We start from the raw sequence: 23,762 nt of genomic DNA, 5'->3' as shown, positions 1-23,762 counted from the left end.
TTCAAGCTCATAAACCGAACTTTGCGACGTTCAATGAGAAAAATGCGTTGGGTACCGAGTTGAGTTGGTTCACTCTCTCGATCTTTATTGTTTGTTGTGTCATTGTTAAGAAGAAATAAGATAAGAAGAAAACATAGAAATGGATGTAAAACAGCAACAGCAACAACAACAGCAACAAAAACCTAGACCTATATATAAAAATGCATTTGTTACTATAGCTTTATTTGTAATGTCAATAGCAACGATATTGATGATTATGTTACCTATAGAGATATTACAGATATTCAATCCATCTTTGGCATTTACATTGAATACTATCATTGCTTCACAGTGGTACAGATTCATGTTATTCATCTTTCAAGTGGTCAATCAAATCAATGTAAACATAACAGGTGAAAAGGAATTACCACAAGGAGAGTGTGCATTGATCATGGTCAATCATCCATCCGAGGTGGATTGGCTCTTCCTTTGGTTTCTTGCAATCAAACAAAAGGCTCTAAGTAAAATTAAATTTATCTTAAAGAATGTATGTATCAATGGATTACAGATCGATCTCTCGATCTCTTTTATTTACCTATCATTGTTTTTTTTAAAAAAGGAAATAAGATTTGTTCCATTGGTTGGATGGGGATGCGATAATATAGAGTATATTTATTTGACACGTGACTGGGAGTATGATGAAGCACACCTACGTTATAAACTCACTAAAATGAGAGATGTTTACCAAACTAAACCATGGGTAACAATCTTCCCAGAGGGTACCGATATAGATAAAACAAAATTGGAAAAGAGTTGGGCTGTATGTATACATACCATAACCTATCATATTATATATATACCATGACCTAACCCTAATTTGATGATTCACAACAACAACAACAATAATAATAATAGTACGCAGAAAAGAATGGTTTCCCAAAGTTTAATAATGTATTATTGCCAAGAACAAAGGGTGTTCAGGCATGTTTGGATGTATATAGAGATACATTTGATGCAGTTTATGATGTTACAATGTCATATGATTGTGGTAAACCAACTATTCCTTCACTTCTTCTCTCCAAGAATCCAAATATAGTAAATATTAATGTTGGTCGTATTCCAATCTCTCAAGTACCAAAGACAGAGGATAAATTACAACCATGGTTATTCAAAATCTATCAAGAAAAGGATAAACTTTTACAATACCAAAAGGATAATGGAAAATATCCTTTTAATTCAATCGCCAATCAAGAAGGTAGGTGTAAAAGAAAAAACAAAAACAAAAAAGAAAAGAGAAATTAAAACTACTAATCGTCCTTTTTAATCTATAGATCATAGTATTTATTTGGCAGGATTAGTATGGTCGATTGGTATTTTGTTTACAATTTATAATCTTTTTACATCGAGCACCCTTAGATGGTATGCATTGGTATCGATGATATTCTATGCAGTTAGTGCAAGCTCAAACAAACTTCGTGAAATGCGTGGTCTCAATAGACCAGGTGCAGTATATTCTACATCCTCAAAGAAACAACAATAATCACTTGATTCAAGTCGAGTGTTCCTAAACAACAATAGCTTTTGTTCATTTGTATTATAACTACAACAAATCGATTGGAATAAATCATTTAAATGGAATTCCAAGTTTCAAATCTAGAATTTAATTGAATTTAATTGAATTTAATTGAATTGAATTTAATTGGATTGAATTGAATTGGTTGAGTTTGTTTATTGGGTGCTATTGACAAATTCTTCATCCTCTTATTCTTCCTCTGATGAATAATGCTCAACCATTGGCACATCTATCAAATTATTATTATTATTGTCATCATGATCAAATTGTAAACCATCCTTTACATTTTCCTTATTGTTGTTGTTGTTGTCCATCATCTCGCCTTGTGATTCTATATATTCTATCGATGTCGATAAAGTATATCTTGGTTGATTGGAAGATATGCCACTAAATATCGACTTTAATGGTATTGCAGACACTTTGCCTTTTGGTTGTTGTTGTTGTTGTTGTTGAAATTGATATTCTTCATCATTGACACCTACCCATGTCATTGGCCTATTATTATTGGTTGTAGTTTTCTTGTTATTTGTATTTAAATCACCAGCTTCTCCACCACCAGGAGCATTCAAAGGGTCTATTTGAAGTGAATTATTATTATTATTGTTTATACTATTAATTCTTTTCTTGGTGAATGCATAAACTGTAAATGTACAATCCATTCTATCTTTTCTATTGAATGGTAGGTATGATTCTGATGACAATAATTTTAATAAATAGGATTGAAATGATCTCTCTAATAATTCATAATCAACTACTTGGTTATTATTATTTTGATTATTTTGATTATTTTGATTATTAGTTGTTTGTTGGTTCTTTAAATTAATATTTGATTCTTTAAAGATATTTAGATAGTTATTAAATTCTTTATCTTTATCCTTTTGTAATTGTTGTTGTTGAGATTGACTATCATCAAGTATAATAATACCTCCATCCTTGATTTTAGATATCAAGTTATCATTCTTTGTGTTTTGTTTGTTATTATTGTTGTTGTTGGTATGTTGTTGTTGTTGTTGATCAAAATCAAACATGAATCTTTCTATGGGAGCACCAAAACTATCAAGTATTGCTATAGAAATCTTATCAATAGATCCATTGAACAGGTGAATCTTTAGACTATCTATAGTTGCAGCAATATAGTTTTGAAGTTGTATACTTCTGCTCATTGGAACAGCAATTCCATACTTTAATGATCTTTGAAATAGACCTATATATAGGTCAAATAGAATACAAAAGATATTAGAAAGGAAGAAGAAGAAGAAGAAGAATCTATAATATATACATATATATATCAAACCTACATGAATCATATACACCTCTAACATATAATATACAATGACATGCAACCTCTATAAACTCTGATATGACATCATAATATTTACTGTTGTTGTTGATGTTATTAGAACCTAAAGTAGTTGTAGATAATGTGTTCATTCAACATTCATCGCCCATAATGATAAAGAAAGTACCAATAACAACAACATTGGGTGTTCAAAGTGATTAAACAACAAAAATCTATTCTGAATGAAGGGTTGCGCCCTCAACTTTGAAAAAAGAACTTTCCTTTTTAGGAAATTCTATGGATGACAAACCCTCAAGAACATTGGGGAGATTATGAACCAATAATAACAACACATTTTCAATCAATTTCGAAAGAATTGGATATTATGAAATAGATATCTATCTATACGAAACTTTTTGTTTCTCTACATAAATTTAGAAAGAGATCAAAAAAGGATGGTCACCCTCAAAAAAAAAAGGAGGAGGAGATGGTCGAAAGAAAAACAAACTCGTGAGCAATTATTTATTAATATATTATAGAATTCTTTGAGGGTTTCGATACAATAATAATATTATCCATGAAAGAATACTCGAAGAGCATTGTTGTGAAAACCCAAAGATAACCGCACTTCCTAAATAGACCTAAAATGAGATCATTGACATTGAAGCTGCCATATGTTGAGGAGGAGGAGGAAAATACAAAATATTCGATAATTAACTCGTCGTCTAGCCAGACCGTTTAATGTGGTGTTGGCATGTCACGATCGGGGGGGGTTGGTTTTGGTCCTTGTTTTCAGTCGACACCCAATTGCGGTTTTCAAAAAGTTGAATTGTTTTTTTTTGTTTTCATTAAGTTTTTTCGTATCAAAATCGACAGGCAACAATGCGAAACAGGGTGTTGGCCAATCATATGATTTTTCGAAATTAGATAGGGTTCCATTTTTAGAGTACAATTTTCAGATGCATCAGATCTCCCAATCTTTTTTGTCTATCGATTGCGCATTCTCTCATAGGAAACAACAATAGTGTTTTTGAAAAGAGAGCCCATGCTTTTTAGAACCAAATAAACGGGATACCCCGCGACACGATCAACCCCTGGAGGGGAGGGTGTGGTGTTACGGGGGGTTGCATCCATACTCTAACCAACAGCAACAGAAGCAGACAGTACTGGTTGGCAATGTCAATGTCTTTACTCTTTTTTTTCTTTGAGAGAGTGAGAACGGTGCGTGTCTCTTGTAATAACTACTCTTTCAAAAAAAACATCGGCAGTACTAGCTAGCTAGTAGTCTCTACTGTGAAACAACAAATGCAAATAATAGCATACATTAACGTATCGTGAGTTGTGGAAAATAGGTCAAGTGGTGGTTGTTATATCCTTTCATTTTCATCTCTTATACACTTTAAACAAACACACACACACACACAACACAGATATAAGATATAAAGTATTCTAGAGAGTTATCAATAGAACAAGTATAAGATAAATATATCATTGCACAATACCCTAGAGAAAGAGAGAGAGATATAGTATTTTAACACGCCAACACATACAAGGTAAACCTCAACCAAACCCTCAACCCCAACATAATAATCGATAGCCCGATATTCTATATCACACGCAAACCAACCCAGCTCCAGTCACCAATTTTGTCAAACCCTCTTCAAAAACCATCCACCAATCCAAACCTCAACAACCCTCCACCCCCCCAACCCCGACAAAAATAGGATGTGGAGGTGATTGGGAGAAATCCTTAAACACTGTAAGCCCTCCTCCTCCTCTCTCTGCAATCATTGTAGTATAACTATTAATACAATGCAAAAGAAAGGAGAGATCCATCCCATCCCCACATCATCAGTATCAACACAAACAATGTGTTTCATTTCTAAATATATAGGCTAGGCTGATAGATGTAGGGGTGATTACAATTATTATGCATCCCATCGATCAATTTATTGCTTTTAAAGTGTCCCCATCTATTAAATAGAGTAGATAGATTTTTATCTCTTCACTCCCCAACCATCTTCCAATCTATTTTCCCTCTATCCAAACACCTAGTTCCCTTGCACCACCCCCTCTCACTTGTCCCCCCTCTCACCTGTCTTTGCTATTATTATTATTGTTTGTTCGATCGATAGCCAGCATTCTTTAATTTCAACAAACAATCCAATTGGTACACCAACCTGTTTCTTCTATTCAACAACAAATATAACCTCAACAACCAAAGGAGATTTATTTATATAAATAACTATAAATACATCTTTAGTATATTTTTATCAAAAACAAACTTTATCTTTCTTTTTATTCCCTCTCCTACCCTTCTTCCTCTTCTCAATAACCGAAACAAAAAAACAGTTTTCCCGATCGATTTTTTTTCATTTCATCAATTTTTTTTATTATTATTTCATTCGTTTGTATGTTTGTTATATAAATTTAAAAACAAAAAAGTACGATATGTAAATATGTTTGTTTGTGATTATTGGCTCACCCCCAAACCAACATGGGTATTCATCGGATAATTTATTCAATGTGTCTCATCCCCCACACCCCCCCCCCCCCCCCCTAACCACCAATCAGTTTAATCTCATGGAAATCTGTGAGAGGTCAAGGGGTGGAGAATTTATATTTTTGGATGCAATCATTCTATTATTAAGCGAAGCAGAGCAAAGGGGAAAGGAACACAGTAGAGAGTACAATCTAAACAGGCAGGCATTCACTTATGGCCGACATCATTGTTATCGATCAGTGTCTCATCATCATTGTTACACAATGAGACACTCGGCCACGGTTTGTGTCTCTTGTCAAACAAATTGATTGATTGGTTGTTGATTGATTGCTGTCTCTCATTGTGGTAGTTGAGCTGGCCAGCTAGTTGCTTTTTTCTTGAACCAGCTGGCCAACTCTTTTTTAATTCTCCCCTCTCATTCTCCCATTCCTCTTCTATTTTCAAAATTAAATGTTTAATAATAGGATCATTCAATCATTTACAGTAACAATACTAACTCTTTTTGTATCTTCATATTTCCCTACCCACATACCTATTTTATTTATTTATCTTTCTATCTATCCATCTATCTATTAATCTACATACCTATCACCTCACTACTCTATGTACCATCATCCAGATTTTTAAAAACTATCGGATATTTTTTATTAAAATAGAAAAAGAGAGAGAGAGATCAACAACCAACCACCACATCAGTCACCAATCAATCAATCAATCAACCTATATATTTATCCAAATAATATAAAAAGACAAATCTATTTTCTCCCCTTTTCCTTTTTTTCATCATTGGAACCACAACAACAACAACAATTAAAGTTCCAGGGTCACAAAGAAATCCTATATTCTTTGTAGACAATCAATAATAATAATAATAATTCCATCCCATTTATTTATTTTTTTCATTTATCATTATCATCTTTGTAGATGATCTAAACCGACAACAACAACAACAACAATGTATCCACACAGACTTCACAACAACAATTATATAAATTATATAATTAAAAAAATGCAAGGACAACAAGTAACCATCTCTGGTGAAATTATCCCTGAAAAAGGTGAACAAGAATCTATTTCCCATTATAACTCAAGAGGAGGTAAGTTTAAAAAAACTATAATTAACTATGATAAGAATCGTTATTAATATTATATATCCATTACCTATATTTATTTAATTTAGATGGAGAATTTCACTTTGTAAGAAGAAAAATAGATACACCAAAAAATAATAAAATCAGAAAAAATACTCAAGGATTGTCATGGAAACAAAATGGTTCAGATACAAAGATCAAGGAAGGGGAATTGATTATTGGATACAAGAGAACCTTGACATTACAAGATGAAACAAAAGAAGTCAAGTTGTGGGAGTTTACTCTGGCTGATTCAAGTGGTTCTGAAAAGAAAGACCTTCTACTTAGACATTTTCTAAGAGACAAGGAAGATAATGATCAAAAAAAGTTGTATCCCGATCCTGAAAACAATATCTCATATACCACCCCAGATGATTTCAATAGAAATCCAAAGGCATACACTACCATCCCAACTCCAGTCATCAACCATCATCCATACATTCCACAACAACATCATCATCATCATCATCAACAACACCAAGTTGCCAATCATCCGATTGCACTACCTCCACCATCTCAGCAGCTGAATCAATACAACCCCAATCCTAGACCAAATTTAAGATTCCTAGAGGGTTCATATGATCAAATGAACAACCAATCACCAACTGGCAATTCAAATAGCAATGTTATTTATACTCAACCGTTTGGACATCACTCTGGTGGTGCAGGTGGTGGATACATTTCATCTTCAGCAATGCAACAACATCAACAACCATTCCAATCAACAAACCCATATTTCCCAACATCTGGCAACAATATCAATGATGGATATCATACTCCTCATGGTCCATATACCTCTTATAATAATATCCATACATCCAGAGGCAACCAATCCGATTCCTATGTTTCCCTTCCACCACCACCCGGTGTTAACAGTCCACAATTGTCATCATCGCCAAGAGACCACTCATTCAAGGATCCACATTCATCCAACCAATACTTCTACCCCTCACCAGGTCAACAAACACCACAAACACCCAATTTCCACAACCTTTCATCATCGTACCCCTATCAACAACAAGATCAAATGTCACATCATCACCAACAACAACATCATCATCAAATATATCCCTCATCAAATAATAACAGTAATAATAATAACAGTAATAACAACACACACCAATCATCCTATGGTGATTATTCCAACATGTACAGCCCAATTCAAACCAACGCCTCATCATCAACAACAAACCCACAGAATCTCAAACCATACGACCGAACCTCATCGATTTATTCAACCACCTCGCCAAACTATTCGTCACGAGACGATAGTACTAGTCATCACTCATCCTCAGCCTCGTCCAGTCACCAATATAATAGTCACCACAGCGGTAGTACTGGCCCCAACAGTGGCGGAGGAAGCAGTTCCATCACCCCTATTTTAGGATCAACTCCTCCACTCGCCACAAACTCCACGCCGTCAACATCATCATCCTTTTTCAACCAATCGCCATTAAAACTCCACGAAACTTCACTTCAACCCTTCCCCTTTAAAATGAATGTAAATACACCTCCTTTGACCCAATCTCCCAGTTCGATGCATCCAGTCCCATCATCATCTTCGTCACTCAGTCCCTTTGTATTTGGATCCAGTGGTAGTCCAGGTATCTTGCCTCTACCAACCAACAATGCTTCACCTACACGAGGTAACCGTGATATTTTCCCACCCTTTGCTCTCTCTTCTTTTCCATTCTCTTCGTCGTCCAATGTGCCACCAACAGGAGAAAGTAGCGGTTCATCGATATCGCAACAAGGAGTAGCATCTGCTAGCTCTCAAGGTAGTCAACAACACCGAAAGAAGAGAACTAAAAGTGACAGCGATGATCCATCGAGTGGTGCCACATCCAGTCCAAACATCTCCACTCCATCTTTGGGTTCTATTTGTGCTCCATTCTCGCCACCATCTCTAACTACCACCACTACTACCACCACTACTACCACCTCATCGTACAATGGTAATAACAACAACAACAACAGTGGTAGCGGTAGTGGATCATCGAATAACATGCACTATCTCAGCAGCATTAAATCATTGACATCGTCAACGTCATCCTCTAGTGACATTGAACAACTACACGATGACAATGAATCTGACAATAGTCATAGTAGCAGTGGTGGTGGTGGTGGTCATAGCCATTTTAATCCAATGCATCACCATCACCATAGTAGTACAACCACTGCCTCTGCTGCTGATCACTATCAGAATAACAGTGGTAGTAGCAGTAACAATACTGGTGTAGGATCATCATCATCTTTTACTTCATATAATAATCCAAACAAAAGAAAAGAATATTTTGACTAACCAACCAACCAACCAACCAATGTGAATAATAATAATATAATATAATAATAATAATGAAACAAACAAACAAAGTAATTTACTAATTATTTTTGAAAACCATTTCTTTGTAAATATACAAACACCCTTTAAATATAATAATAAATGATAATATATACTTAAAATCTAATACAGATCTGACAGTAAACGCGTTGTTCCTTCAATTCTTTGTTGCTGAAAAAAATTAATTAAAAAAAAAAAAAAAAAAGGGGTTTTTGATGATCTTCACTTCTTCATCAAAATTCTTATATTAATTTATTATTATTTTTTTTGTACACATAATTTAACAACAATAACAAGCAAGAAGAAGTAAAAAGAGAAAAGATGTATCGTAATCAATATGACAGTGATATTACAACATTCAGTCCATCAGGACGTATTCACCAAATAGAATATGCCATGGAGGCTGTCAAACAAGGCAGTGCAGCTGTAGCTCTCAAATCAAAGAAATATGCTGTATTGGTTAGTTTAAAGAGATCTAGTTCAGAGTTGGGAAGCTATCAAAAGAAGTTATTTGTTGTCGATGATCATATTGGTATCGCCATCTCTGGTCTCACTGCCGATGCTCGTGTACTTTGCAACTACATGCGTAATGAATGCTCAAACTATAAATATATCTATGAATCAGATATGAGAGTTGAACGTTTAATTACAAAGGTTGCTGATAGTAAGTTCAATTGACAATCAATATGACACCTAACAATTTGAAATTAATCAAATTCATCTCTCTCTTTCTCTCTCTATCTCTATCTCGATCATCTCTATCATCATTTTATTTCTACAGAATCTCAAGTACATACTCAAAGATATGGTAGAAGACCATATGGTGTTGGTTTATTAGTTGCAGGTTATGATGTAAGATTAAGACTATGATAATGGTAATACAATAATAGGAAAATAGTTGATACTCACACAATCTCTCTCCTCTCTATCTCCTCTCACATTGTTTGTATTTATAGCAAACTGGAGCTCATGTATATCAAACATGTCCATCTGGTAACTATTATTCATACAAGGCCATTTCAATTGGAGCAAGATCACAATCAGCAAAGACATACCTCGAGAAATACTTTGATAGCTTTGAACAATGCGACCTCAAAGAATTAATAGTACACGGCTTGCGTGCTCTTCGTGAAACCATTCCAAACACTGACACTGGTTTAACCACCAAGAATGTTTCCATTGCTATAGTTGGTGAAGACCAAAAATTCAAGATCATCGAAGGTGATGATACCCAAGATTATGTATGTATCAGAACTGTAGTGTTTTTAAATGCCCAACCATTGATTATTTACCTGATCATTTTTTTTTTCTATTAGCTAAACTTGATCGAAAGTGGCGAAGAAGCTGCTCAACCAATGCAACAAGATTAAATTGAATAATAATTAATAATAATAATAATAATAATAATAATGTTCATAAATATAAATATAAATATAATCTCGAATAATGTAGTAGAATAATACCCCTTTTAGTAAAAGGAATGAGAGATTTAAATACTTTTCAATCCTTACTGTCCATCCAAACCAAATAATAATAATGATAATAAAAACTAGTTTCAATGTAATCATTTTGACAGGTTCTTTCAGAGAGGAAAAACAAACTCTTTTTATTGTTTTATGTCGGTTATCAATTACCTCTCTATCCTCTAGAGGACCTTTGTGAGACAATCGATTAGAATCTACATGTACTAAACGAAATGGATTGTATTACTTGAAGCTTGACTGGAGAAAAAAATAAAAAAATAAAAATAAAATAAAATTGATAAAGGCAACAATGAAACCAGTTGTGTGGTTGTGATCAAATTTGAAGGAATCGATTTGTTTGTTGACTTGAAACTGTATTTATAAAAGGTAGGTGATAAAGAGAACTAGCAGTAGTAGTAGTAGAAGAAGACTACGTAATGTCGTCTACACAACTAAAAGAACAACCAACAGTTCTTTGTTTCGACAATGGTGGTAGAGTAGAAGTAAATAACAACAACAAACAAAGTGTAGATAGATAGATTAGATGATCATGTAATCAACAAGTTAGAAATAAGATGACATCTTGAAAGAAAGAAAGCAAATAACAACAACAACAACAAGGTAAGAAGAAAGAAGATTAATCATCATGTGATATGAGTGTGCATGTAGAGTCTCTATTTCATTCATTTTTATGCTATCTCTCTTTCCTTTCCTCAACCCTAAACCTACTCATTCCCTTATCGATAGAATATTTATATGTATCGTTGAGCTAGCTAATCAAAAGCAACGGTGGGAGGGAAAAGAGAGAGAGAGAGAGAGAGAGAGAGAGGATTGAGAGAGAGAGACAGTGGGTAGTGGTGAGTTTTAAAAGGAAACACAATGAACAGTAATACAAATCAACCACACCCGACACACACTCACACACAACCCACTTCCCTTTATCCCTATAATTGACATTTCAACATGTTGGGTGTGGTGACATTGTTTAAATATCAGAGGGAGGAGGAGACTAAGTTGATTACTTCAGTCCATAACTAACTTTTCTCTATTTTTATTTTATTATTATTATTATTATTATTATTATTATTATTATTATTATTATTATTATTATTGCATCTATCATTTAGTTAGTAGTACCAGAGGGTGTTATAAAAAAGACCTAATTTTAAAATATATTTTTTTAGAAGAAGAATAATAATTATTTTAAATATAATATTATTTTTAAATATTATTATTATTATTGTTCTTCTACTGCCATTGTCGAAAGAGAAACAAAAACAACAATAGAGAAATTTTAATTAATTATTTTTAATTTTAATTTATTTTAATTTATTTATTTATAGCATATCCACCAAAAACATAGTTAACTACACAATTTAATTTACTCAATCTTATTATTCAATTTAAATATCAAATAATAACAATTAATTAATTAATTACAAACGCATATAGAAATTATAAAATGACTTCAACTGAAGTATGTACCAGCTGACAATGAACAATGAACAAATTACAACAAGATTTGGAATACTAATTCTATTTTTATTATTATTCTATCAACAGCAACCAAATTTAGACAACATGTCACCAGAAGACAGAAAGGCTTACGAAAAGTATGGCGGTAGATTACCAAAGCAATCAGCTTTATTGGCAAAGAAAGTATGTTTACAACAATAACAACAATAACAACCCTGTATATGTATTATATATACTAACAAACAAGTCATTCAACTTTTATAGGATAAGAAATTCTTTGATAGCGCAGATTGGGCAAAGAGCCAACATGAAGCAAAGGGAACTACAACCCCTTCAGAAACTCCAATCAAGGAATAATAAATTTACTGACACAATATTATTTAAATCAAAACAAAACAAAACAAAACAATACCTCCTCTGCGCCAGGAACCATGGTCAACAGCAGCGGGTTTATCATGTACATTCTTATGAATCGAATCGACCAAAGGATACTACGTACATACTTGATCATCAAGATTGATCGCCGATTTCCTTTTTGTTTAAACAAAAAAAAAAAAAAAAAGATCACCAAGGAAGGGAGGAGACTCGATAGGGATGGTAGGTCCATAGATTAAGACACAACCAAACCCGCACCCAAATTGAATTTAAAAATAATATTAAATATTTAAAGATTTTTTTAGCAGCTTTGATTCCAGGACGGTTATTTATCAATCTCGTAGGAAAAGCATAAAGTACTAGTACAACGAAGGAGAGGAGAAGAGAAACAGTGACAGCGACAACACCATCAATCATCATCATCAATAGCATCCTTTTACTCTTTTAATATCTAAAGTAAAGTAGTGTGTGTCGTTAATAATAATTGAATTTAAATTGGTGTTGATCCTAACCCTCTAACCCTTTCTCAGTAGTTAGTTGGCAACGGTAGTATGATCACTGTGTTGTTGGTCTAATCGTACTGAAAAGAGAGAAGATTTTATCAACTTTATTATTATTATTATTATTTGTATCCACCACTGTATATCTATATCTATCTTCTATCTATCTATCTATAATCTTTTTAGTTATTATTATTGCTATATTTTTTATTCAATATTGACATAATAATATATTATACAAGTACGCACACACACACCACCACCACCACCACCGCTCATAGAGATAGTAGATTACACATCTCATCTCATCTCATCATCATCCATCGATAAACCACCACCACCACCACCACACTAATACCACAATCAACAACAACAACAACAACAACACCCATTGCAAAAAGTGTAGTAGCATCGATTCCACAGACTGTCTGTCTGTCTGTCTGTCCTTCTTCCTTCATAGCAGAAATACTACCATTTCAATTCTTCCCCATTAAACAAAATATTATCAAATCTTTTGTCACACTTTAATATATTTATCCCAATAACTATAGTATACTATACCCAACAAACAACAATTGAATTATTAGAATTTTAGAGGTTTAGAGGTTTGCCCAAAAAAACAAAGAGTAAATCAAAGAAAAAAGATGACAGAAACCAAAGAAAAGAGAAAGTCAGATTCCTTTTTTAGTAGTCTATCAAAGAGTAAAGACAAAGAGATTAAAGATAACTCTTTAAATAGTAGTAGTTCTAGTTCTGGTTCTGCTACTGCAAACGATCATCATCAACAACAACAACAACAACAACAACAACAACAACAACAACATAATGTTGACAGTTCAAATCAAAAAAGAAAATCAAAAATGAATAATAGTGGAGGAATTGATTTGGCTGATTGTAATAATAATAATAATAATAATAACAATGTAACATCACCAACAAAAAGACCTGTATCATTATATCTAAGTAGTAGCGGTGGAGGTGTTGGCAGCGATGGAATACAATCCAACTCTTTAAATGAAGTTGGATTATTATCATCAAAGAATTCTAGTCCAACTTCATCGCCACCACCATCAAGAAGATCTTCTGGTAATCAATTTAAATTACCTCCAAAAACTGGTTCCGTTTTATATTCAATCATTTATGATAAGTATGTTTATTATCTATTATTATCTATTATTATTATTATTAGATTCATTATTATTTATTTATTAATTTATTTCTAATTTCTTTTAGATCAAGTAGTGGAGCAGAAAAATTAGATGAAGAAGATTTGGTTAGTCGTGTCAATCTTCAGCGAGTCATTGTTAGCAAGAATAAATTGGTAGAGATACCAAATAGAATTGGTGAGTTGAGTAAAGTGGTTACATTGGATTTTAGTTACAATCGTTTAAAATCATTGCCAACATCTATAAGCACATTGACAGAGTTGACAACTCTATTATTGGCAGGTAACCAATTTATGATACCTGCCAAAGAGGATACTACTGCTCCCACTACTAGTTCTACTCCTCCTCCAGATGCTATAGTTAATCATTCAGATGTCGATGATCTCACTCTACCAACACCAACATTACAATCAAGTCAAGAAACAAAACAGACTGTTTTGACAACCGACCACCAACCCAACCATTTACCAGCCGAATATGGATATATTAGTACATTGACCAAATTAGATTTATCATCAAATACAGCACCCGGATGGGATGGTGAAAACTATCTACCACCTTCACTGTTTTGGTATAGTCAAATTTCAACACTCTATTTGGCACATTGTCGTTTACGTGCAATATCTACAGATGTTCAACATTTACAAGCACTCACCTATTTGGATCTATCTTACAATTGTCTAAAGGATCTACCACAAGAGATTGGAACGTTACGTGCTCTCACCTTTTTCTCAGTGCGTCACAACTTGCTCGATCAAGTACCAAGCGAGTTGGGAAATCTAGAGAGTCTAACCAATCTAGATATCAGTCACAATCATCTCAAAGAGTTACCAGAGGAACTACGTTATCTCACACTTTTACAAACATTCAATGCATCTTTTAATAGATTACTTTTAATACCAGATAGTTTATTTGGTGGTGGTGGTCAACAACAACAACAAGAGCAAGAACAAGATGGTAATGAATATTCATTGTATAGTTTACGTGATTTCAAGATACGTTCAAATCAAATAACAAAGTTACCAGAAAGATTATTTTCAATTGGTTGTCCATTTACCCATCTAGATCTATCTGATAATCGTCTACAAGATCTACCCAATGTTCCTACAGCTGATGGTCAAGGTTCAACATCATCATCATTATCGACGACGATGGTATTAGAGCAATTGACAACATTACTATTATTTAATAATCAATTGAAAACATTGCCAAACAACTTGTTTAGCCAATCACCATCTCTCACTTGTCTTAATCTATGTGACAACCACTTGGAAGAGTTTCCAGCCAATATATGGCAAGATTGTCCATCATTGTCACAGTTGTTTTTGGGTTACAATCCAAGTCTAAAGGCACTTGCCTTTCCCAAAGATTCTTACTACTCACTCGAAGAACTATATCTCAATGGCAATGAGCAATTAACGATTGGTGCTGCCGATCCAACCGTTGAATACTTTCCATCACTCCGTGAGCTATCGATGGCTTCATGTAAATGGGCTCAAGTGCCTCGTTTCATCTATCTCTGTCGTTCACTCGAGAAATTAGATCTCTCCAATAATCTACTCAAATCGGTTGATTGGACAGAGTTTATGCAACTTGAAAACTTGCAGGTTATATCGTTTTCTTGTAATCAACTCGATACTATCCCCTTTGACGAGTTACTTGCCACGCTATCCAATCTATTTATCTTTGACGTTTCATTCAACTCGTTAACGTCCATACCCGACATCTACCTCTACAACCATCCATCGTCACCCTCTTCACCATCGTCACCACTCTCATCGCCACGAGGCGCAGAGACACCTGCACCTGGAGCGATGAGTCGTAGCAGCAGTCAAGCTTCAATCAACACCAAGACCAACTCTCTTCATCTCATCTACCATCACAACAAACTAGCCAAGAATGGTGATTTGGCAGATTTGATTTGGACGGCAAGCAAACGATTCAACTTTGAAATGGCAGAGATGATTGGACGTCGTCCAACCATGGAAGATGCCTTTTCTATTAGAGGTTGTTTTTCAGGTTCTTCCACCATGGATCTCATCACATTGTTTGATGGACACGCCGGTCCACGTGCAGCAACCTATTCATGCGAGTGGTTCCCCGTTATCCTAAAGACACTTATCGATAGATATCCATCGCTGCCACCTCTACAATGGCTCAAACAGGCATACAGCGAGGTGTCACTACAATTTAAACAATACATATCACACGAGAAACCAGAACTAAAGTACTGCGGTGCAACTGCTGCTGCCATCCTAATCAACGAACGATACTACTTTGTCTCAAATATTGGTGATACTCGTATCGTTTTGTGTAGAAATAATAGAGCCATTCGTCTATCGTTTGATCACAAACCAAATGACCAAAAAGAAGAGGCTAGAATACGTAGAGCCGGTGGGTTTGTCATATCGAGTGGTGATACTGCTCGTGTCAATGGTACATTGGCAGTGTCTAGATCGATAGGTGACTTTTACATGGAACCATATGTCATACCAGATCCTCATCTATCGATTACAGAGTCTGACAAATCAGCAGACCAATTTATCATTGTGGCATGCGATGGTGTTTGGGATGAAATTGGTGATCAAGCTGCCTGTGACATTGTAATTGCATCACCCAATATGAGAATTGCAGCTCAACGTTTACGTGATTATTCATTCTTTAGAGGTTCCGATGATAATATTACTTGTATAATAATAGATTTAAAAAATAATATTCCAACCAATTCAATATAATCAAATATATATATATATATAAATTCATCATATAATAATGAAACAATAACAACAACAACAACAACAACAACAACAACAACAACAACAACAACAACAATAACAACAACAACAACAATATATCAACAAACAACAACAACAACAACAACCCATATATAGCACCTATTTATTTCAACCTCCTCCTCTATGTATTTTTGATTGGTTTAAAAAAAGGCCGCCAAGAGGGGGGGTGGGATGGATTATTATTCCTCACACCTTTCTTGTTGGTTCCAAAAAACAAAAAAAACCCTTCCATTACCCAAATAAAACAAACCATTGTATATTTATTGAACACACGTAACAAAATACATTCTATAATATATATATATATATATTATCAATTAAATCTGGATATTTCAATATATCTATTTTGTCAAAGCAACACCGAAAACAAAAATCCATTTAACCGTCGGTCACTATTATTTTTCATAGTTTTTAATAAAAGAAAAAGAGATAACCAGAGTAGTGTAGTGTAGAGTAGAGCAAGAGAGAAAGAGGATACATTCGAGGAGAGAGGTTATAAATATATATCTCTAGTTAGAAGAAGAATGTTATTCTCTAGTTTATCAAAACAAAACTATGATGAATCAATATATACAGGCAAATATCGATATTGGCTATTGTTACTAGCAGAGATACAGATGTTATTGATTACTGGTATTGTATTTGGTTGGTCACCTCTTGAACAAGAGATGGAAAGACAGGGTGTATTTAGTTATCTTTGTAAGCCTGGTCAATCTGTATGTATAATAGAAAACACTATTATTATATATACTACTACTACTACTACTACTATTATATATATATATATATATCTAACTAATTTTATTTAAAGACATGTAATGATCAATCATTAAGACTTAATTTAGTATATACATTGGGTGCATTTACAGCCACTGGATCAGCATTTCTAAGTGGTGCACTATTTGATAAACATGGACCTATTTGGACATCATTGGTAGCATTAATTATAATGATTGGTGGTTGTATATGTTGGTATATTAGTCATTTGGTAAGCGACAATCTTTATATTGTTGCATTTGCAATGCTTGGTATTGGTGGTCCCGCTTGCCAAGTATCTCTTATTCACATACAAAACCTATTTCCTTCCTATTACACTTCCATATCTTCATCGTTTTCTGGAATGTTTGTTGGATCATCGTTTGTATTCAAGGTGTTTAGCATACTAGCCCAAAAGTATGATATTCCAATTTCAAATCTCTTCCTCTACTATATCATCATACTTGTACTATTATTGGTACCTAGTTTGTTTATGATGCATCATAAACCATATCTACCATACGAAGAATTTATATTATCCAGAACGAAATTAAAAGTCGACGAGCAAGAGGAAGCGGTAGAACACGAATCATTGATAGTCAATGTCAGTGCAGAAAAACAACAAGAGACAGACCAAGAATTCTTGTCGTCGTCGCAGCAAGTTAATGAATCATATAAATTACAAAGTAAATCTCTAGATTCATCACCTCTCCTAAGTGCCAGTGATAAAGAAAAACAAGAAGATGATCTAAAGAAAAAATCGTTACTCGGACAATTACAATCTTGGCAATTTATGCTCATTTGTTTATTTATGAGTATTAATTCTTTACATTCTGTATTCTATATTGGTATTGTTAACGAATTATTCACTGGTAAGAAAAAGAAAAGAAATAATTTTATCAAACAACAAATATTAATCAAAGGATGCCTTCTTTTTATTTATTTATTTATTTATTTATTTATTTTAGAATCCATTTATATTGATATATTTAATTATTCATGGAATGGAGGATTAATATTAGTTCCAGTTGTTGGTTTTATTATGCTTAAATCTAGTCTTGCAATGAATGCATTTTATATCAATATTATTGGAGTATTATTTGGTGTATTTTCTAGTATTCCAACGCCACAACCATTACAATTTGCCACCTTTTTCTTTGTATCCTTTCAAAATGTATTTATTTGGGGTTATTTTTTTATTTATTTATCAGAAGTGTAAGTATAAAGAAGATTCATAAATCAATCAATCAATCAATCAATCAATCAATCAATCAATCAATCAATCAATATTAAAACATCTATTTTTATTTAGTTTTGGATACAGTCATTATGGAAAATTAATGGGAATAAGTTCAATCATCACAGCTGTTATTGGTTTATTAGAGGTTTGTCACTTTTCAAAAAAAAAAAAGATAATACAATTTATCTATAATATTTTACTAATTATTTCTTTTAAATATATATTATAGTATTTATTGGTGTATTTAACTTTGAATGAATTGAAATATTTTTGGATTAATATTATTTTGACAGTCATCAAAATACTATTATTTGTATTCCCTTATAAATTATGGAGATATGAAAGATTAAAGAATTCAAAATATCAATTAGAGGCATAATAATAATAATAATAATAATAGTAATAGAAATAGAATAAATAGGATAATAAGAAATGATTACTTTTTCTTTTTTTTATTCAGAATAAACAGCGATTGTAAATGTTTTAATTGGATCATTATTCAATGATGAATGGGTAACTTGATAGCCAACCAAATTAATATAATCAACAAGGAGAGCGTGATCTAGTTGATTCAATGCTAAAATAAAACCAGTCTCTTGGTCAAATACAAAAGGCAAGACATTGTTGTTGAATTGGTACTTTGATTTGTCAACGTTTTGGTAGATTTGTTTGGTTGAGGCATTGGCAAAGTCAATAGACCAAATAGTATTGGATTGTGAATAGACAGATTGACAGAGATATATTTGACCTTTGTAGGTGTATAGTTGAGATACTCCAATGAATGTTTGTTGTTGGTTTGGTAGTTGTTTGGTGATGACTTGACCACTAGAGAATGAATATTGAGCAATCATTTGATTGTTTCCAGCATTAAAATAAACATAATATACATTGTTTGTTGAATCATATGCTCCAACTGGATACATATAGAATGCTGATTTACTTGGTACAGCAATTATAATAGGTTGACTAAATAGATAATTAATTAAATAAATAAATAAATAATGTAAGTGATTGTTGATAAAGATTATCGATCAAAAAAAACATACCTTGGTTGATTTCTTCCAAATCCATAAACACCAATAGCAACAGCAAGACCATATGGTTTATGTTGTAAATCAGAATAACCAGCGCCATAAACTATTTTGTTGGTAGCATCCCAATATACTGGCTGAGGTGTAATTGAAGTAGAATATGTACTACCGGTAGTTGTATACAAAGCATTATATGAATTATTCTATTGATCAAAAGTGATTATATTAGTTATTTAATAAATTCTATATTATTCAATAACGACATACATTTGGAGTAAAAGAATTGATTTGGTTGTGACCATTACTTGAGCCAAATAACAATACGGTTCCATCTTGGTCGATAGGGGATGTTGTTAGGAAACCAAAGTTTTGATATTGGTGACTGTTGTCATTGGTTACATTTGCAACAACTGATCCATCAGCTAAATCCAAAAGTGAATAGGTAAAGCCTTGTGATGTAAACTCTTCAGTAATATATTGAAGATATTTTGGTTGACCTAATGTCTATAGATAGAAAGAAGGAAAATTAATATCATTCATATGAATGTTAATAAACGATTAAAACTTACACCTTTAAAACCGAAAAGAGATACTAAAATATAGATAACTATTATTAACTTCATCGTTGTTGCTAATCTATAACTATTGATAATGATCAAGAAGATAAAATGTTGATTTGTAAGGGATGTTATGTAGTCAGTAGTCGTGTGATAATGATGACGTATAGTATAAGAAGAATTGGTAAAGGAGAAGTCGTCGACCAGTACTGAACGAATTGGAATGAAATATGAAATTGATTTCTGTGAAACAGGTAGTTAAAAGATCTAGATTCGTCTTTTTGAAAAATCTATCTTATACTAAATATTTTGGGTCATTGCCCATCACTATAATAATAATAAGTATTTTAGATAATTGTACTATTTGTATACATAGATGTTTACTACTATGATTAATATCTCTCTAATTTAAATTCATTTTTATTGCTTTTTTTTTTGACCCACCTAAGGATGTTCATGCTTTTGAGAATTCATCTTTTGTTTTAACAAATAAGATTATTACAAAGAGAGATGGACAAGACAGCTATTTATTATGATATTGCATATGCAACTCAACACTCTTCTCAAAAGATGGATATCTATGAACCTTCACTTGATGGTGTTGAACCAGGTACTCTCTTTCCTTTGATGGTCTATGTTCATGGAGGTTTTTGGATGGATCGTGATAAAGTATATATTTAGATACCATTATATAATATGCTTTGTTCCCTTATTCTTTTGATACTAACTTTTTTTCATTCATTCATTCATTCATTCATTTAGTCTGATTACCTTACAATGGGTAGATACTTTGCATCAAAAGGTATTGTTGTAGCCGTTGTAAACTATCGTCTATCAAAGAAGGCTCATAAAGTACCTGTTAGATATCCAACTCACAATCAAGATTTGGCACAAGCTATTAGTTGGTTGGTTGACAATCAATCAGACTATCGTTACGATTCCAATAACATTCATCTCGTTGGTCATAGTTGTGGTGCTCATATGATTTCAATGATTGCTTTGAAACCAACAGACTACCTTACTCCATCATCTCCATACACAATTAGATCGTGTATCGGTATTCAGGGCATCTATGATATCTCACAGCTCATTCGTGACTATCCAGACTACATCTCAGAGATTGAGTTTGTATTCAATTCATCTTCGGATTGGGAGGCACCACAACAAATAGTTTCACATGGTCGTTCAGATTATAACGCATCACTTAAATGGTTAATTGTACATGCACCAACTGACCAATTGGTCAACCCACCACAATCATCAAACTTTGTAACTCATCTCAGCCAACAATGCAAATACACCAATGTTGAATCATTCACTGATGCTCAAGGTTCTCATTTTGCTGTTGTAATGAAGTTGGGAGAAGAAGAAGAAAAATCATTGGATAACTTAAGATCTGCAATCTTGACTTTTATCAAATAAATTATTGTACAAAGAAAGGTGTATAATAATAATTTATTTAAAAATATACAAATTTTGGGAATGATTGATATAATGATGGATATAATTTACAAATTATCAGTGGCACCATCCACATTTAATGTCATCTGATTATTATTATTATTTTGATTTTGATTATTATTATTATTTTGATTATCAGAAACATCAGATTCTTCAGTTCTTGATGAAACCTTTTTCATTTCTACACTATTTTGTTTTTGATTTTGTTCTTTACTCGAACCACTTGTTGATTTGGTAGATTGGAATGAAAAGGTAAAGAATCTATTATTAAAAACAAATGATTGCATCCATATTTTCTTTGCTCTTCTATTGAGACCATAGAATACCATTACTTCGATACCAATGAGCCTAATAAAGAAAAGGAAAACAAAGTGTGCTCCAAATGGAATAGTATTGGCAGTGCAATCGGTTCCACCTGTAACAACACAAATAATGTAATCTTCCAATCCTTTTTCATACTTGTCCATATTCTCTTGGGTGTAGAAATGGTATCCAAACATATAGGCAAACTCAACAAATAGACACAAAATAATGAGAAAAGGTTTCAAATTATACTTTAAAATTCTCATTGATTTCTTTTTACCAGTGTCTACTCTATTTACAATTTTGAATACTTCATAAAGAATTAAAACTATAAATGATATACCTGCAAATAAACATACCTAAAAAAATCAATCAATTAAAATTAAATTAATATTAAAAATTATAAATAAATAAATATCTATTTTTTTTGAATTATACATACAGATAATGGACCCCAAAATACTCCATTTAACCAATTATCTTCTAAAATCCAACAACCAAGACCAGCAATACTGTATCCATATTGTTGCTTTGACAATGGTGCCAATGTTAAAATCAAAGCTATTGAATTGATAACAATAATGTATAGCTTTTCATATGATTTGGTATTCTTTACCTTTTTTAAAACGATCCATAAATCAAATGACATTGTTGACCACCACATAATTGCTGAAACTACACCAAACTAAAGATAAAAAAATTAATATTTATAAAAGTTAAATTCTAGAATTAAATATTTTTGTTGATAACATACTTGAAAAATAATACCAGTACTTGCACATCCAGCATCACTTTGTCTACCATATCTATCTGGTTCTGGACAATTCAATTCCCATCCTGTTCCGAGAAAGACTACATCAGTCAACATGACAAGCCAAAATGAAAATGACATGAAAATGATACATATAGAATGTCTGTCATATTTACGATTGAGTACTCCATAGGTAAATATGTTGAAAAGAGTGGTAATAAATGAGATTGTTCCTAGGACATAGGCCATATTTGAGAGTTGGTCCCATTGAGACTGAGAAAAGAATGGCGATGGGCATGGAAGAACACATCTAGTATCTTGGATAAACATGTATCCTGCGTCAATATCGGCTTGTCTGTCGGTTGAGTTTCTAAGATAGAATGGTGGAGGACAAGGAATATCACCTCCATTTGTAATAATAGAGTCTGTTGCAAAACATTGAATCGTAAAATCATTCCCTCCTACCAATGATAGATTGAATGTGTTTTCCTTTTCTGGAAATTCCCAAACATTGTAATAGGGAACTAGGTCTGCACAACTCTTGTCGATTGGACAATCAGCCAACCCACGTATACAGTCATCTCTACATTGCTTATTAAATAAGGCCACCGATATATTGGCATTGACTGAAACGACAACATCTACACACTCTTGGAAATACTGGTTACATAGTAACTTGAAGGTATGTTCATTGGCACATGAAGGAGGCATAAATTGCATCGAACCAAGCATCGTTGATAAATTGGTATACAATAATTCTTGTGTAATAGTTTCTGATACCCATACTGAATCTATAGTAGAAAATTAAATCTATATTATTAGCGATTAATCATTCATGATGATTTAATTAATTAATTTCTATTACATACTTGGATTTTTTAATCTATCTCTACATTCTGGATATCCAGCATAGGGTTCACATCTTGCAGTTGGGTCAAAATACTGAGCATTTGATGTTGGAAAATCAATTATGCAAATCGTTGCAAATAATGCAACTAATAGCACAACTATATTATCTATTTGATATTTCATATTATTTTTAAAAATACTAATATTTCTTTCTATTTTTTTTTTTGGTTTATA

The 23,762-nt window shown here is 32.9% G+C and overlaps 9 protein-coding genes across 9 annotated transcripts; 6 read left to right on the top strand and 3 right to left on the bottom strand.

Moving 5' to 3' along the window:
* Positions 1–139: 139 nt before the first annotated feature.
* DFA_02184 (uncharacterized protein) lies at positions 140–1,519 on the top strand (the record flags this gene model as incomplete). Its single annotated transcript, XM_004357611.1, has 4 exons — positions 140–526; positions 599–799; positions 895–1,234; positions 1,311–1,519. The coding sequence occupies 4 exons, from the start codon at positions 140–142 to the stop codon at positions 1,517–1,519; spliced, it is 1,137 nt and encodes a 378-aa protein (XP_004357668.1).
* A 221-nt stretch (positions 1,520–1,740) lies between these two features.
* Positions 1,741–2,983, bottom strand: DFA_02183 (mitotic spindle assembly checkpoint protein MAD2B; the record flags this gene model as incomplete). Its single annotated transcript, XM_004357610.1, has 2 exons — positions 1,741–2,756; positions 2,851–2,983. 2 exons carry the CDS (start codon positions 2,981–2,983, stop codon positions 1,741–1,743), a joined length of 1,149 nt encoding a protein of 382 aa, XP_004357667.1.
* Positions 2,984–6,343: 3,360 nt separating this feature from the next.
* DFA_02182 (uncharacterized protein) lies at positions 6,344–8,766 on the top strand (the record flags this gene model as incomplete). Its single annotated transcript, XM_004357609.1, has 2 exons — positions 6,344–6,431; positions 6,515–8,766. The coding sequence occupies 2 exons, from the start codon at positions 6,344–6,346 to the stop codon at positions 8,764–8,766; spliced, it is 2,340 nt and encodes a 779-aa protein (XP_004357666.1).
* A 360-nt stretch (positions 8,767–9,126) lies between these two features.
* On the top strand, positions 9,127–10,175 carry psmA1 (20S proteasome subunit C2; the record flags this gene model as incomplete). The annotated part of the gene is made up of 4 exons (XM_004357608.1): positions 9,127–9,469; positions 9,587–9,657; positions 9,762–10,046; positions 10,122–10,175. The coding sequence occupies 4 exons, from the start codon at positions 9,127–9,129 to the stop codon at positions 10,173–10,175; spliced, it is 753 nt and encodes a 250-aa protein (XP_004357665.1).
* Positions 10,176–11,730: 1,555 nt separating this feature from the next.
* On the top strand, positions 11,731–12,101 carry DFA_02180 (uncharacterized protein; the record flags this gene model as incomplete). The annotated part of the gene is made up of 3 exons (XM_004357607.1): positions 11,731–11,745; positions 11,832–11,927; positions 12,009–12,101. 3 exons carry the CDS (start codon positions 11,731–11,733, stop codon positions 12,099–12,101), a joined length of 204 nt encoding a protein of 67 aa, XP_004357664.1.
* Positions 12,102–13,263: 1,162 nt separating this feature from the next.
* On the top strand, positions 13,264–18,955 carry DFA_02179 (protein phosphatase 2C; the record flags this gene model as incomplete). Its single annotated transcript, XM_004357606.1, has 8 exons — positions 13,264–13,766; positions 13,853–16,473; positions 17,094–17,296; positions 17,392–17,542; positions 17,747–18,208; positions 18,305–18,551; positions 18,649–18,721; positions 18,806–18,955. The coding sequence occupies 8 exons, from the start codon at positions 13,264–13,266 to the stop codon at positions 18,953–18,955; spliced, it is 4,410 nt and encodes a 1,469-aa protein (XP_004357663.1).
* Positions 18,956–19,028: 73 nt separating this feature from the next.
* On the bottom strand, positions 19,029–20,538 carry DFA_02178 (uncharacterized protein; the record flags this gene model as incomplete). Its single annotated transcript, XM_004357605.1, has 5 exons — positions 19,029–19,542; positions 19,623–19,810; positions 19,875–20,111; positions 20,177–20,199; positions 20,526–20,538. The coding sequence occupies 5 exons, from the start codon at positions 20,536–20,538 to the stop codon at positions 19,029–19,031; spliced, it is 975 nt and encodes a 324-aa protein (XP_004357662.1).
* Positions 20,539–20,674: 136 nt separating this feature from the next.
* Positions 20,675–21,586, top strand: DFA_02177 (uncharacterized protein; the record flags this gene model as incomplete). The annotated part of the gene is made up of 2 exons (XM_004357604.1): positions 20,675–20,833; positions 20,927–21,586. 2 exons carry the CDS (start codon positions 20,675–20,677, stop codon positions 21,584–21,586), a joined length of 819 nt encoding a protein of 272 aa, XP_004357661.1.
* Positions 21,587–21,672: 86 nt separating this feature from the next.
* Positions 21,673–23,711, bottom strand: fscC (G-protein-coupled receptor family protein; the record flags this gene model as incomplete). Its single annotated transcript, XM_004357603.1, has 4 exons — positions 21,673–22,287; positions 22,371–22,613; positions 22,683–23,470; positions 23,549–23,711. The coding sequence occupies 4 exons, from the start codon at positions 23,709–23,711 to the stop codon at positions 21,673–21,675; spliced, it is 1,809 nt and encodes a 602-aa protein (XP_004357660.1).
* Positions 23,712–23,762: the final 51 nt, after the last annotated feature.

This window comes from Cavenderia fasciculata (assembly GCF_000203815.1).
Source record: "Cavenderia fasciculata unplaced genomic scaffold Scf_Dfasci-G-b-126g04.f1-5, whole genome shotgun sequence".
Taxonomy (NCBI): Eukaryota; Evosea; class Eumycetozoa; order Acytosteliales; family Cavenderiaceae; genus Cavenderia; species Cavenderia fasciculata.
Note: the sequence above shows the minus strand (reverse complement) of the source record. Positions and strands in the feature narration are given on the sequence as shown.